The sequence below is a fragment of the Coffea arabica genome, chromosome 2c (genome assembly GCF_036785885.1).
Source record: "Coffea arabica cultivar ET-39 chromosome 2c, Coffea Arabica ET-39 HiFi, whole genome shotgun sequence".
NCBI lineage: Eukaryota > Viridiplantae > Streptophyta > Magnoliopsida > Gentianales > Rubiaceae > Coffea > Coffea arabica.
In genome coordinates this window covers 10,925,422-10,942,033 of record NC_092312.1, presented here as the reverse complement: position 1 = coordinate 10,942,033, position 16,612 = coordinate 10,925,422, and the positions used below count along the sequence as shown (strand labels likewise).

Below are 16,612 nucleotides of genomic sequence, written 5' to 3'. Positions count from 1 at the left end.
GTGAAGTTACCGTTAAATGTATGATATATGATTTAAATTTAAAATTTATATATACATATTATGTATTCAATCATCATAATATATACAGTATTAATATATACAAGATTAACTCGTTTATATATTATTATATTTATGTTTACGGTTATTATGTTACCATGCAATTGTGATTGATGATCGCAAAAACCCCCCCAAAGACCTCCCCCAAATCCCTATATCTCTTTAACATGCTCAAATCTAAGAGTTTAGTGCAACTGTTCTGATAGGATGAACATGATCTACATGTAGATATAATTAATTGGGCTCATCAATGATCAAAATGATCAAACAATTTGATCGTTCATAATTTAAGTTCCCTCTTTTTGATCAAAATAAAAAGGTGGGATTAGATAATTAGGTTTTGCTATCTTACTAATCATTTAATCACTCCTACTTGTTAAACACTCGTGCTCCAAGAAGCTTTATATATACTGATTTACATTAGCTAATTCGGAAAACTGTTCATCATCATTTTCATTTGATTTAGCATAGGGTTTATGGTCCTAACCCAGCAGAACTTCAACTATTCTTGCATCAACAAAGCTGCAGGACCAGGGCCCCACCTTAAATTTGAGATTCAGATAAAGCAAAAGCAGAACAAAGCAAGATTTCTTGCAGGTGACAGATGCAGGAGTACTCTGAGTCTTGTACTGTTATTCCACCAATAAAAGTAGTTAAATGACTGTGCTAGCTTTCTGTATCTACAAGTAAAGCCAAGAATATGTCAGCAAACCTTGTCTTCATGTGTAAGAATTTGGTTACTTTGTCTGGAAATATACACTTGTGATGGCCAAGGTCTGAAATTTTTATGAACCACTCGTAATCAACTATGCCTGCAACAAACACAATGGTGACTCCTAGCTCCCTCGAGCTTATGCTGAAACAACTCCAGCAAATGGAGGATCAGCCAGCGGATGAGCCTCCTGCTTTACCAACTCGTCCAGTAATCAGGGCTCGGCTGCCTCGGTCAAGAAGGCAACTATCACTTAGCTCCCAGAAAAGTGATCTAGATATCACTTTAAGTTGTGAAGAGAGGATGATTGGGAGAAGAAGAGCAATGAGCGGTGATTCTTTTGAGTCTGCAGAAAGGCCTGATGTGGGAGCACCAGCATTTGTAGTTGAGTCTGCGAATGGCTCGCTTGCGGGATGTGGCCACGGAAACCAAGAAAATGGTAATGCAGATAAGGTATAGTGCGCTAATACACTGATAATTTTGGCTGCTTACGTTCCAATTAGCTTGCTTTCTGCATACATCAGTTTAATTTTTTAAGTTGGCCGTCTGAGTTTTCTTTTGGTGTGTATATTGTTTAATGTGAACGATTAGACTATATTTCTTTCTCGATTACTTGTTTAGGCTATGATAAAAGAGCATGCGTTCATTCCTAATTACTATCGACAGTAGCAGGAATTTTAAAATTGTGATCTTCATGCCTGATGCCCTTAGCGTTGGTCGTCAGACAGATTATCCAAGTAAAAACGGCATAGTGACTGTGATTCTAAGTTATTGTTGTTGCTGGGACGGACAAGGCAATCCCACAAGAAGTATGTTTATCTATGTATTTAAAGGATCCTTATCGGATCTAACTTATACTTCGGTAAATTCATGTCTTATAACTTGTTGAATTATCTTTATGTTACATGGATTTAACTTGTTTCTCGTTCTAGCTGTTCAATTTAATCATCAAAAGATCACCTTTTGTTCTCATCCATCATTTACTGCAAACTTTAACAACATGAGATATTTACAAACACTAAACTGTCTCTGCTGCTGGGCAAAGAACTGCAAACGTGACTAAGAACATGGAAATCATCTTTTCCAATCCTAATATTTTTCTTGAGATTTTGTCGCGAGAAACAAAAGTCTGATGCATGACTTGTTTTAGCGTTTATGTTTTTGTACTTTCTATGAATCAGTTACTTCTACAAACATTTTCTGTTTTCTGATACAAAATAAGTAACTTTTAGGTTGGTAACTTTGACGAGGCAAAGGAAATAGCACTGCAGTGGATGCTGGGGAAACGCCTGCATGGTCGTCAAACCTGCTGCCAGTATGATGAGCTTAAAATAGGAGTAATTACACTGCAATCATGCAAGTGTTGTCATCTTTTCTTCTACTCAGAATGCCTGAATGTTTTTCTTCAGAATAGTTTTTTCATGTTTATCTCTTCTAAGATGCTAGTCCCGAACGTCCTTTAGAGCTATTGTGGAAAAACTCAGGAATTTCATATTACGTGCAAAAATGCCGATGCTGAGAACTTTTGAAGTCAAGAAAACATCACTTTGGGATCCCTAACTCAATTTTGTGTTGCATTGCAGTTGTTCGTGGTGAAAATGCAAGAATATGTTTCATGAAAAAAATGAAAGCCATTCGAGCCATACAGAAATGTGTAAAAAGTCAGCTCAGAAGTACCATGTTAGACGAAAAGGATCAGGCAGCAATATTCTTGCAAGCAAGTAAGAAAATGTGAATTTTGGATGAGAATTCATTTGTGTTGTTAGGCAATATGCCTTGATGGCTAATTTGCATTTCAGGCATCCGTGGTTGGTTGGCATGGAGGCACTACAATTCCACAGACAAAAGAGAGAGACAGTTCAATGAGGAAGCAAGGAATGTGAAAAACCTAGAAAATAAGGTATTTTTGTTCTTACTATCATAGCCACTGTCCTCAATCCTGTTTTGGTGATCTGCATTTTGATATAGCGTATCTCATAATCCAAAATGTTATCTAATAAAGCTATCCTGCCATTTCATATTACTAGTTCAATGGTAGATTGTGATTTCCATGGGAAGCGTGATAGACGCATTCGGTCTTTTTGTTGTCAGGATCAAATTATGGTTCCATACTCGGTTTTAGTTGATCTACAAAGACGAGTTCTGAAAACAGAGGCCTTATTAGACAAGAAGAAAGAGGAAAATGCCACCTTAAAGCTACAAATAAAGCAACACGAGAGAAAAAGGCAGCAATATGAGACAAAAATGAAATTGATGGAGAAGACATGGCAAGATCAGTTAACATCTATGCAAGTGAGTTTCAGACTCTCTCTCTCTCTCTCTCTCTCTCTCTATATATATATATATATATATATATCTGAGTGCGTGTGTGGGAATCACCCTTTTCAAATTACATATGGTTGCCCGTGACAAATAGAACCTGATGCCTTATAACATTAGCATCTCATAGCGATTTAGGCAATACAAAGTTCACTATGGATGACCTGAGTGTCGTATCACTTGGCAGAAAATACAAATATGCAAGAGACCTTTGGAATCTTCTTTTCTCTTCTGAGTAAATCATTCTCCTAATCCCAATAAAACCTATTAGCTTGCTAAATTAGTATCTGATTCTGATTTTGTCATCAGAATGTCATATGATATCTGACTTGGATGACTTCAATATGTACAGGTTGGTATTTTATTTATTTCAAGAGTAGCTAAGTAAGGAACTGGAATACGCAATAAACTTGTACTGCACTTAGACAACTCCCTCCCTTAGGCTGCCTTCTGAGAAAATGATGCCCTATGAAAATTTTATGCATCAAGAAACTGAGGGAAAGTAGGCAAATGTTTCTGATGACAAGCATCTTGGTTTGTATATTATTGCAGATGAATCTAGCAACTAAAAAGAGCTCTTCTAAACATGCTGTGGGCAAACTCGGCCTACTTTTGGCTTTACCTGAAATTCAGGACGAAGATGCACCTGATCCATCACCTACATCTAGGTTTCAATTAAATGGCAGATCAAATTCTGATCAGCTCATTGATCATGAGAAAGGGATTTTGGATGAAGATACTGGAATCTTTATTCACATTGAACCTGGAAGGATGGCTTCTAGCACCAATCCAGAAGAGGAGCTCGAGAGACTGAAGTTCAAGTTTAAAACTTGGAAGAAAGACTTCAAGAATAAGTTGATGGTAGCAAAAACCACAATCAAGAAGCTTGGCAACTCTGAAACAGGGAAAAATAGTCATAAGAAATGGTGGGGAAGATAAACAAAGGGGGACAATGGAGTGGCGTCTGCATGCTTTTATTGAAAAAAATATAAAAGATTCTGTTGGAAAAAGATCAGGATTTTATTACTTGATCTTTATCTACTTAGCCCTATATCCTTCCAAGAGCAACCATTGAGATCATTCATTCCGGCAGTTCTCTTGCTTAATTGTAGATTTCCATGTCAACATATTCTTCTAGTGTCCTTACATTTACATTAAAAGATCCTCTCTCAGAGCATAGTATTTCTCTGGAACTTAACTAACGCATACTCGACCTGTTATATGTGCTAGTGCAGCTGCTTACTTTCAGATTTCCGTGTCAATATTCTTTGCTATTGACTAGGTGAGAATGATATCGATAAGGAGATTTTCCAATTTTTTTCTGACAAATTGGAGCACACATCAAAAAAGCAAAACTGAAATAAAACAAACCCTGGACGAAGAAGAAAAATAGGAACTTATATTGGTGCGTAATTTCTCTTCCCTTTCAGCAAACCTTAAGAATAAATCCTCATGATAAAAAAATGTTTCTGGCTTATGCTTGGTGTTAAAAGACCTTCACACAATAAAGGGCCATTGTCGTCTCCAGCTTTAATTTCAATGGGATATGCAGTGGAGTGTCTTATGTCTGCAAGCCATGTTCCCAGATTTATGTCTCATAAACTAGATTTTTTTGGAATAAGATCAGGATAGCCTAGATGAGATTATTCACTTGATCTGATGTTACATTAGTTTATGCTGTTATCTACTCAGTTCCAGATCAATGTATCAGCAAAAAAATCCTGTGACTGACAAGGAAAAACCACTACATGTGTAACAATCTCTTTCACCCAAGGGTGCAAAAGCAAATCGCCGTTGCCGGGGATCGAACCCGGGTCACCCGCGTGACAGGCGGGAATACTCACCACTATACTACAACGATTGGTGTTGCTAAAACTTAAAAATTTAACACTCACAAACCTGTTTGACTTAGGTTTTAGGGCCAAAGGACAAACAACCGTAGTTCCCAGGGCATAACCTAACCAGGAGTTTAGGCCCAACAACACCAGAATGTGCAGATAACTAGCAGAAAAGACAGTTTTTGTTTGGGGGTGTATAGGAAAAAAAAGTAGTATATAGTCACTAACTTACAATAATCCGGATTTAGGCCTTATTTGATAGCTTAATTTAATATTTAAATTTAATGGATTCGAATCTTAATATGTTTAGACGTATTTGATAAAGAAAAATTGAATATCTAAATTAATTAAGTGACGCTAAATTTTGTAGGCAAAACTTGCTCCAAAAAATAAGTGATAAACTATTCACTTATCATTTAATGTGATATATATTCAAATGTATCGATTTACAACTTAATAATGTAATAACTTAATGGATTCATATTTCAAATTTTAGATTTCAGACTTCAGTTTTATCACTTTAAATTTTAAATTTCAATTTTATCAAACACACTCTCAATTCCTACAAAAGAAAAATGTATGATGGATGTCTTTAAATTTTAAATTTCAATTTTATCAAACACACTCTCAATTCCTACAAAAGAAAAATGTATGATGGATGTAAAAGTAAATCGCCGTTGCCGGGGATCGAACCCGGGTCACCCGCGTGACAGGCGGGAATACTCACCACTATACTACAACGACCCATCTTGTTAAGAGTTGAAAATTTAACACTCACAAATTTGTGTGACTTATGTTTTGGACTCTCCAAAGTAAATGGCCAAAGGGCAAACAACCGTAGTTCCCAAGGCATAGCCTAAATACAACTCGGAACTCTAATGAAAAACCAGAGAGACACCCTGGCCGGCCGGCGGTGGGAGTGCTACGGCTGCAAAAGAAGCGAGAAGTTCAAAGGAGACAAGCCAGGAAAGTAACTTTTGGAAAAATGTGTTGATCGCTGTGTTGAATTTGTTTCCGAAAACAACGTTGAGAACTTTTCTTTAAATTTAAACAGCAGCCATGCATACGGGGCTGATGATTATGTGTTGCCAAGCCATCTATTCCTTGCTTCAAGTTCGAAATCGTTGAGATTGAAAAGGTGGGAAATACCATCTGCTTCTAGCATGATCAAATGGAAATCTCTCAGGAGATTATCAGTAAAACATGTACGGCTGCAGGGGGGGGGGGGTTCGATTGAGAAGATATTATCTACTTGTGCCGCGTTGGAATCCCTGGAGATGGCTCATGCTAACACAAATTGAGCTTGAAAGTTTGATTATAAACTCAACCAGCCTAATCATTTTAATTATTGGGCAGTTTTATGAACTTTCTTTTTAACTCCCTATAGAGGATTAGCTTGCGAAATGTTTGTGGTCCACGAATTCTTGCACTTCCTTCAGATCCGTTGTATTTCTTCTCTCTTCAGCATTTGATGGTGAATGGAGCACTTCATAATCAATCATATTTCTCAAGAAGGTTTCTTGCTTTATCCTCTGAAGCTGTTAAATCTGTGGACATCGATTGGGAGAGATTCTGGACGGACGTCTCAAGGATGGATGTCCAACAACTTGTTTCTTCTTCGTCTAAAAACAGTCAAGCTTGCAAATTTTACATAGACTCGTACACAAAAGAGAAAAAGAACAGCTGGCATTCTATCTGGGGCCAATAAAATTTCTACTTTCCAATGCAAATATTTTGGAAGAATTAGTTATTGAAGGTGATGGATTGATGAGAAGATGCTCTACACTTGGTGATTTGCCGAGGTAGCTCAAACCTTGATAAATTATCCTAGATCGTCCCGACAAGCAGCAATTTTCGTCGGGCCCTGAGTCTTGTGATTAGATTAAATTAATTTACTTGTATATGCCGTGTGGTTTTTCTCTTGAACTTTAGTTGTCAAGGTCTGATATGTGGCACACTAAACTTGTTTGCGACACTGCTATGATTTAAGTGCAGATTTTCCATGTTTCGATTTATTTAGGGATTTTAGAATATCTATGCCGTATATTTGATTCTATTTTATCTTAAAACATTATATATAACTATTCAAAATTTATGGGACTATATTGATCCAAATTTTAAACATTTGGGATAGAAAACGCCAACTCAAATCATTGTAATTCACCATGCAAGTCTGTAACCTTGTAACAGAGATATGCCGTTCGTGTGGGTTCGTATAAATTAGTTGTGTTAGAATTGCATGATGTCATTAGGACTTTATAATTTGAATTTTAACGTTGTTAGCTAATTATGTGCCTTTTATCCCCCGTTTGGAACGTGAGTTTTTTATGTGCTTGTGTAAAACTTTACTGTAGTTTATTGTAGAATTTTTAAAAAAAATTTTGAAGTATGTTTTTTTTTATATATATTTTGAAATGTATAGTTTAAAAACCCTGAAAAGTTTTTTGAGGTTATTGTAGCTAAAGTTTTTAAAAAACTTGTAGCAGACATTGAATCCCCTGCGTTCTGCTAATGCTCTATGTTCAATCTGCAAGATCCCTTTTCAATTCTCAACCATATGAAACTCAATAAATTGTGGTAATTACGAATTTGCTCGACATATATTGCACATTTTTCTAATAAGAATTGAAGTTCACACTAAATTAGATAGAAATTCTGCGGTTCCTTAAAATTCATCAAGATATATGTATGTGCTAGTGGTCTTGCAAAATTGTATGCACAATTTTTTCCATCTTTTTCTAGCGCTGTCTGCATAATTGTTGCCAACTAAAAGTGGGATTATTAAAAACTTGCACGGCTAAATTGTCGCATGAGTTAGCACATTCGAGAGCCATGTTTGAGACTTCAATTGAATTGGTTAGAAAATTGCCCACATATTTATTTTTTGTGACCATTATTCTTATTTCATTCACTAAATATATACCACAAAGGCCTTACAATAAATAGTACAAATGATAATACAAAGTAGTAAAGTAACAATTGATATGCTGGACTTCATTCTTTTTGGTCGAACAAGACAGATATTAATAACAAATAAAGAGGTTCAACCTTATGACTTTGAGTCCTAGCCAAATCTTCAACTACAGAAAAGAAACAAAAGAAAGCAGAAAAGGATAAAAAAAGAAAAGAAAGTGAAGTCATCATCAAAAGCATATTCAGCATTAACAATCACAGAAGAGAATTAAAAATAGCATTATTATTATTATTATTAAAACAAAGAGATTTTAGGATCCTTGTTGCACATTTACTACTCAATTTTTCAAAAAAATTGTAAACATGCCCAAGGTGGTTAGGAATTGTAGAGCTAAAACTGCTAGTCATATTTAAAATTGAATACAAATGAAAACATATATAAGTATAAAACAGCACACGAAGAGCTAAAAAAAATTAGAGAAAATCAAAAGTAGCTACCTCTTTTTCATTTTAATCAATTAGTAAATCTATCTCGTCATGTAAGTCTAGGTGACAGCATAGGTGACATAAGTCTAGGTGACACTGTGACAACATAGGCGACTCTCTACTCTTTGGGGATTTGTGAAGACGAAAATTTTCTTTATTTTTGAGTTTCGTTGTATTTTATTTGTTTAATTCTTTGTTTATCTATTAGATTAATTTCTGATATTCGAAAATTCATCAGATTAGGATATGGTGGGGATATTTTTCACGTGGATAAGTTTGTAGGGGTCTAAAATAAAATATAACCCAAACAAACCGGAGATGGCAATTAGCATCGACGTCTCAGGTCCCCGTTACATATATAAACGACGCAGCGGCAGGAAGCTTTTTGAATAACGCAGCAGCACCAAGCTCAAGTGCCAAACGTCACTGCTAAACTTCTGCTCCTGCTCCGCTAGCCTCGTACTTTCTTTGCCCTACTCCACACGAAAAAAACTTTCTTGGTCGGATTATTCGTAAATTTCTCTTGTCCTCCTCAACACTGAGCCCTTGAGGCAAATTGAAGTAATTCTTCTATTTTCTCACTGTAACTTAGAGAATTTTTTTGGGTTAATTTCTCTGATTTCTCATATTTGCTTGTAAAAATTGATTGATCTTAATTTATTTTTCTTTCTAATTCGAAATTCATGAGAAGGTAGACTTTAATCCGAATCTTCAATCCTTAGCTTAAATGGTGGTATTAAAAGCAGATTATTACTTATGATTTGGGATTTCCGTTGGTTATTTTTGATGATCAATTTAGATTGCTACTGAGGACATGAACAGTTGGCCGGTATCCTATCTTGTTATATTCTTTCTTCCTAATTTAGTTTAGTTTTATCCTATTTCTGTTTCCTGAATTTTTATGCTAAAAATGTTTTCTTGATTACCTTCAGGTAATTAGTAGTAATATAATTTGGTAAATATTCATTCTAGCTTAGAAGTAAATAAAAAAAAAACTGTGTTAACGTTTTATTTTAGAATGATTTAGTTTCTTTTTTAATGTTCCATTGTTGAAGCAAGTAATGGAGCATCTCATTGTTTAAATTGATGAAATTCAGTTAATTTGGATTTCACATCCTCAATTCATATAATCCTGAGTTGGATAGCATAGTGTTTGAGGACAACAAAGTTAAACTTCTTCTGGGACTTAAAAGCCAGCTTATATCAATTTCACTTGTCTAGTCTGTTATTTGAAATTTCTCCAGAAAGTGGCGGGCCCCTGAGCTCTCTTGATTGCAATTTCAGTCATGTCTCTTCTTTTCCTCCTTCCTTTCCTCACCCTCTCCATCTCCTCCCAAGCCTGGATTCCCCACCTTTTTCCATAGCACAAAGTAGTGCTATCTCTCTGCTTTTAAAGACTAGACGGAAGTCAGCATTGTTGTTGTGTGATTTGGTGCTGGCCTTGGGATCCAAGAGTCTTGTTACTGATGATTTTCAATAATCTGCCTATGAAGTGTTTGTTTATTTTCCTGAACAATTAGTGTTTTGGAATTTGAAATCATCTTTTAATATTCAAATTTTTTCCCCAAACGTTGCACTCCAATCAATGTGTATTTCAAGTGACCAGATTCGAAATCCTCTGTCAAATCTAATGCCATCAATCCAAATAGAACAAATGGGCTCGGAGGCAATTTTTAATGCATAATGAGTTTTCCCAGTGATTCAAAAGTTGAGAGAGAATTTGATAGAAATAATGAAAATAAGATATTTCATCCAGATGATTTAAATTTTTGTTTAGATGGTTATTAGGTTCAGTGACATGCCCATTCATCTCAGACTCATCTGTTTAACCGTGTGTGAATTTATTTATGTCTGCTAATATATTCATTCGTTCGTCTGGTTGTCCTCAGTGAAATATTTCTATTGTTGGTTTAGGATGCACACAATTTGATGAGTCATTTTGCTTTTTGCCCAACCGGAATTTCAGGTTTGCTGTTGACAAGACGATTAGGAGAAATAATTATTTGACGTTGGTACATACCTGTTCCTATGTCAATGGCAAGAACTCTAAGGAAGCTAGTATTAGGTGTCATTCTGGATTTGGACGGTACACTTCTAAACACAGGTGGGCTTTTGCTCTTTATTGTATTACTGTTGCACTTTTTATGCTATTCTTTAACACCTTAATTTAGAATTAGTGGCGTACATCTGATTAATCATGGTTTAATGAGACAAGAATTATTTTGACCTCCTGTTTCTGCTTAATTATGTAAGTGCTTTGTAGCCATAGAAGTTCAATACTCTTCGCTATCTCAAGTATAGAAGATGTCGGTCACTTGTAATGCCTGAATTTTGTCTTTGTTGTCCTTTTTTTGGGTTTTGCGCATTGTTGTCTGCTTTTATGGTAAAAGAATTATTTCACATTTTTGTAACAATCAACATCTTTGGGAGTTTAGAAAGTTTTGCTTCAGATATTGTCTTGTGAACATTTTTTTTTTAATTTCACTCCTTTTGTAATTTGAGTTTGATTTTGTGAACAGATGGAATTGTAAATGATATCTTAAAAGTTCACCTGGTTAAGTACGGGAAGCAATGGGATGCGGGAAATGCTCATAGGATAGTAGGAAAGACACCTCTGGAGGCTGCTGCTGCAGTTGTAGAAGATTATGAGCTTCCAATGTCACCTGATGTATTTCTTGCTGAACTTAATCCAATATTCTCTGAGCAGTAATGGCACTGTATACCCAGTCTTTTATGCATTATGTTCGCCAATGTTTTTGGCTTTGGAAAAAGAAAAACAAAATGTCACTATTTCAAGTGTGTTTGACTTTATTTTTTGACTTTGATCTGACATATTAGATAGAAAGAAACATAGCCTTGAATTTACTATGTTGACTAGTAATTTTTCATCTGGCTTAAGAGGGAGCAACTTCCTTTTGTTTGTAAACAGTAGCATTCCATGTTCTTCAGCCAAATAATTTGAGTAAAACATGATGCACATTGTATCTGTAAGTAAATTCTTATCAGTTGGTCATTGAGTGTTCTAGAGCCCCCGCCCCTCTGGAAGACCATCCTGGGTGAATGTTCAAAAACAGAAGAATAACCTGGAGATAGTCTCCGGTTACATTACATTTTTGACATTTACTATTGTGAAGTTTTATTGACTAAGCAACTAAGTTCGAGGAGGTGATGATTAAATTCTCCTAGTATGAATTTCTTTTTCTGATATGTTGCACTTTATTCAACAAATACTTTTCTCCAATATTGCTGTCAGGTTGGTTTTGGAAGTTGTACTTAGTCTGACAATTTGCTTCTATCATAGGGCTCATAATATACTTGTTATTGTTAAATGATACAATGCGCAGGCTCTTAAAAAGTTATCATCTTAATTTTTGTTTTTGGAAGATTTTTCTGTGTCGTTTGTATATTCATCTCTAGTTTTTAGGTGTCCCTAAGTTTTTATTCAAGCTCTGAAATACATGTCACCTCTTATCATTGCAGGTGGTGCAATATTAAAGCTCAACCTGGTGCAAACCGGTTAATCAATCATTTAAGGGGTCATGGTGTGCCAATGGCATTGGCCTCAAATTCACCACTGGAAAATGTAGAAACTAAAATTTTTTATCATCAAGGTAAATTTGGTGCATAAAGCTCCCATCAAAGAAGTTGCTAATTTGAGAAAAAGATCTGTTTTCTCAGTGAAATATCTTTCTGATTCCAGTAGTAAATGCATGAAACCTTTTCCCTTTTTTCTTTCCAATTTTCCTGAGTATATCTGCAATTTCACTTCTAGGCTGGAAGGAATCCTTCTCTGCCATTATAGGAGGTGATGAAGTTACAAATGGAAAGCCATCTCCTGATATGTAAGATGAATAGATCATGCCGCTTTCATGGGAAATTAAGAAACTCATACAACAATGATATTGATTTCATTACGTTCTTTTTGTGGGTTCTGTTGGTCAAGATTTCTTGAAGCAGCTAGGAGGCTCAACATAGATCCATCCAGCTGCCTCGTTATTGAAGATTCTCTGTAAGTATCCCAAGTTTTTTCTGAAACCAAGGCACAAGTAAAATATATGCAAATGTACTCCATATAGTTTGTGAAGAATAATACACGCAATTCCTTTTAGTCATAAGATAATACTTCAAGCCAAGCATGGTGGCACATGCTGGCTTTATTTCCATGTTGTTTAGAAAAATTTAAAAAAAAAAGGTACAAAATGTTGAAAAGTGTCGTGTACACAGGAAGTTCTCTTAGCAGATAGAATCTATTGCTACTGCACCAATCAAACTTTGTTGTTTCTTTTGTATATGGATACGCTTTTGGTGTTTGACATATTTTTTAAGCTTCAGGAAATGAAACTAAAAGGCTGTTATATTTTTGCTTTTGGTTGAATGTGAAAGTTTGTTAGCTTAGGATGCATTCTGAGGTATGAGTTGTTTGAAATCAGTTGATCTTCTTATTATGAGCAGTTTGTTGGAGTGTTAACCACATTGATCGACTCTATCTTTAATGCATTAAAATGTTCCATATTGGATATATTCGTAAACTAGGGTTAAGCTTTCTGGACAAATTTTGGGCTCCAACAAGCTGACATGCTAGTATGCATATGGCTGTTATTTCAACCAGTCAAGTTTTTTCTGTATCTTTTGAATTTTCCCAGAGAGAAATTCTCAAGCATACAACAGCTGTAGACATATAGCAATTCTATTCAGTTTGTTAAAGTAATCATGTTATGTAAATTTGATATCTTCATGTTATATTTATCTATTTGGTTTATATCGAAATGAAGTTTCCAAAGCATCTTAGATCCAAACAGGCTCTCAGAAGTGATGAAGACACTTGAATATTTTGTGGTATGTGTTTCACAAGAGAGTTTCATGTTGCCAATTTAAATGCTATAATTTCCACAAGTGTGGGAACTAACTAGAAGTTAGAAGCTAGTTGATAACTTAGCAGAAATAACTCTTGCCAAAGATTTTTGTCTGTTTAAGCTAAAGCTGCTGTTAGTAATTTAAGGCTTTTCCTTGTGCAATATGTTATTGGGTCTGATGGTGTTTAAATGTTGAATCTCAGGTCATGCAAATAAATTGAGTGACAGCATGTGATGTCATTTCGTTTATGCTCATGTAAGATTGCTTGTAAACTTGTCTTTCAAGAGTTGCACTGAATGCTGTAATCTAAATAACATGTTGCCTTTCCTGTCCCAAATTTTCTCACGATCTATTAGTTTTTTGTTCATTGTACAACTTTTACTTGAATTTCCTGCTGGGTGAAAGTTGGACATAGCCAAAATCTAAGACCCAAGCTTACTTTTGTTCATGTCTGCTGCATAAATTGGGTCCATTGATCTAGGAGGAAAGTATATGAAGTAACACGGAGACGTCAAGTTCACTGAGAGTCCTTGCCTGTATGAATTATTCTTTTTCCAATGCAGTGCACAAAATTCTGGGAACTAATATTTATTAGAGTTGTATGTAGAGTCTGTCAGATAATTTATTTATTGTTAATTTTGAATTTTCTTTTGCTGCTTTTATTGATATACTTTATTGGTTCCCTATATTCATCTGACTATAAGTTCATTCATCTTTAGCTTTTTAATATTGTTTTGTGAAACTTCTTGTTTGTGCATTTTTATGATCTGTTCTCCAATTAATTTGTGGCATTAAGCTTTATTCACCTTTTTAGTCATATATTTGATGTCTGATAAGCTTTGAGACTACCATTTGATGTCACAGACCAGGCATTACAGCTGGTAAGGCTGCTGGAATGAATGTGGTTGCTGTACCATCAATCCCAAAACAATCCCATCTCTACACTTCGGCAGATGAGGTGATTAATTCTCTTTTAGATCTGCAGCTGGAAAAGTGGAGCCTACCTGCATTCCAAGATTGTGAGCCCCTGTGACTGTTTCATTCTAGTCAGTGATACTTTGTCTTTTGTTTTTCCAACCTGAAAACATATTGCAGGGGTAGAAGGGACTTTACCAATTAACCCTTGGCATATTGGAGGCCCTGTCATTAAGGGATTTGGGCGTGGATCAAAGGTGTTGGGAATTCCTACAGGTATTGACATCTTTGTGTGCATTACCATGAGATTTGTCACAGCTTTGACGCATGCTATGGTCATAACTGTAGAAGCACCGATCTCAAACTCTATAAGTTGGCATCAATCTCATTAAGATTGTATAATATGTGAACAGTTGCATTTTATCTCGTGTGTTTATAATTATTAGTATAATTTCTTTCTGAAATCTCGGTAGTTTGGCTGGCCTTCAGGTTGTATCAGAAGGAAAAAACTTGCTATTTGTTAATAAATATGTCTGTACGATTATTGTACTCTTTATCTGGGGAAAAATGTAAAAGATTAGAAAGTTCAACACTGACAATATCGCCTTTTATGTTTCAGCAAATATATCCACAGAGGGCTATCTGGATCTCCTATCGGAACATCCATCTGGCGTATACCTTGGGTGGGCGGGATTACCAACTCGAGGTGTTTTCAAGATGGTCATGAGCATTGGTTGGAATCCATATTTTAACAATGCTGAGAAAACTATAGTGGGTGTAGCATGACTTGGCATTTACATATTTGCACTGCTGTTTTATATCCCATTGTTGCTTTATAGGATTTTTGATAAATTTTCAGGAACCATGGTTGCTGCATGACTTCACTGAGGATTTCTATGGAGAGGAATTGCATTTAGTAATTGTTGGATATATTCGGCCTGAGGTATTGTTACATCATACCGTTTATAACCCGCATAAATACAGCCTTCAACCTGCGGATCTCTCTGCTTTCACTCATTGTGCTTCTGATAATCGTGTTTGGTATGTGGCAGGCCAATTTTCCATCTCTTGAGAGCTTGGTGGCAAAAATTTACGAGGACAGAGAAATTGCGGAGAGAGCTCTTGATCTTCCCCAGTATTCAAAGTACAAGGATGATCCTTACTTGACGAGCCTTTCTCCTAGCAACAACTAATGATTCAATTACTTGTGCCGATAATTATACAGTGGCATTATGATTTCATATGACAACATTGGCTGGGCAGGTCACTCTTGAGGGATGACTGCATTTTTTGACTCACTCAGTGTTGCAACATGGGCATGTATAATCGAGGAGGATTTCTGTTTTAGGGATTATATCTTGAGAAACAAGCAAAACAATTTCTCCCCCATTGCTTCACTTATGTTTGCATTCTAGGGAGAGTTATTCGTTACATTAGAATAATGGAACTGAAAAGCCGGAAAGGGGATTTTATACGTTACTCTAAAACGTTGGCCAAGGCTGTTTTTGAATCAGTCTGTTGCTTGAATCAGTAAAGATGATTATTATGGAATACGGATGTATTATTGTCTGTGATCATGGAAAACATTAGTTCAAGAAATTGCTGCACTATATGTTGACACCCATGCCAAAGAAGTACCCATGGTTTCGACAACTGCATGTTTCATACGCTATCATGCTTGCATATCCAAGTTAAATACCTGTACAAACATATTACTATTGTAGACCAGATGCTCTTGTGGATTGTAGCACCAACATTTTATGCAGTAGTAATTCTTTGCAAGTTACAGTCTGAATAGCTATTCCGTTGTCTTAAAGTGAGATTCAAACTAAATTATTATTACAAAGTGAAACAATCCTTGGAAATTTACGTGGGATTTGTGAAAAAAAAAGAAATCAAATTCATGCATTTTCACAGACATTTAACAAAAAATATGCTTTTGCATCTTGATTACTTTTGTCTCTTTTTTTATTATTTCGTATAACTTTGAAAACCGAGGTAATCCGTCAGTAATGCCTAGAAAGCTTGTGGGATGATCATAAGGACGCTGGTCGCCCACTTATCCTCCATCCTTTTTATTTTGATCACAGAGTAATAAACACAAGGATATTAAAATTTAGACTTTTTTTATGTTTACCTTTACACTTTCATCCCAACTCACACCTTTCCAATCCCAATTGCTAGACAAGTTAAAATTTTTTTTTTTAAAGTTAATCTCATCAAACGACACATAATATATGTTGTTCAAATTTTATGACAGGATTGGCAAGAAATTTAAAAAAAAAGTGTGTGAAATTACCCAAATAACTATTGGGATAATCTCAAAAATCTCCCCTAACATTTCTCTTAATATCATTTAGTACCCCTAAAATTTTAAAATTATCACTTACCTCCCTAACTTTTGTTATTTGTGTAACAAAATTTTTAAAAATCCTAAACTCCCTTTTTCTCATTGTACTACATAAAATACTCCTAAACCACTTTGTATACTTGAAAAAAAATCACAACATAAAAAATA

At 35.4% G+C, this 16,612-nt stretch overlaps 2 protein-coding genes and 1 non-coding gene across 3 annotated transcripts; 2 read left to right on the top strand and 1 right to left on the bottom strand.

Moving 5' to 3' along the window:
* Positions 1-296: 296 nt before the first annotated feature.
* LOC113730904 (myosin-2-like) lies at positions 297-4,286 on the top strand. Its single transcript, XM_072074317.1, has 6 exons — positions 297-1,222; positions 2,002-2,084; positions 2,353-2,490; positions 2,569-2,669; positions 2,861-3,061; positions 3,641-4,286. The coding sequence occupies exons 2-6, from the start codon at positions 2,063-2,065 to the stop codon at positions 4,025-4,027; spliced, it is 849 nt and encodes a 282-aa protein (XP_071930418.1). The 5' UTR covers positions 297-1,222; positions 2,002-2,062; the 3' UTR covers positions 4,028-4,286.
* A 1,312-nt stretch (positions 4,287-5,598) lies between these two features.
* On the bottom strand, positions 5,599-5,670 carry TRNAD-GUC (transfer RNA aspartic acid (anticodon GUC)). The gene has a single exon. It is a non-coding gene; the product is annotated as a tRNA-Asp (tRNA).
* Positions 5,671-8,713: 3,043 nt separating this feature from the next.
* LOC113725920 (bifunctional riboflavin kinase/FMN phosphatase) lies at positions 8,714-15,491 on the top strand. The gene is made up of 11 exons (XM_027249360.2): positions 8,714-8,886; positions 10,292-10,429; positions 10,845-11,031; positions 11,806-11,936; positions 12,098-12,167; positions 12,269-12,334; positions 14,044-14,198; positions 14,275-14,370; positions 14,714-14,865; positions 14,954-15,037; positions 15,147-15,491. Exons 2-11 carry the CDS (start codon positions 10,354-10,356, stop codon positions 15,285-15,287), a joined length of 1,158 nt encoding a protein of 385 aa, XP_027105161.2. The 5' UTR covers positions 8,714-8,886; positions 10,292-10,353; the 3' UTR covers positions 15,288-15,491.
* Positions 15,492-16,612: the final 1,121 nt, after the last annotated feature.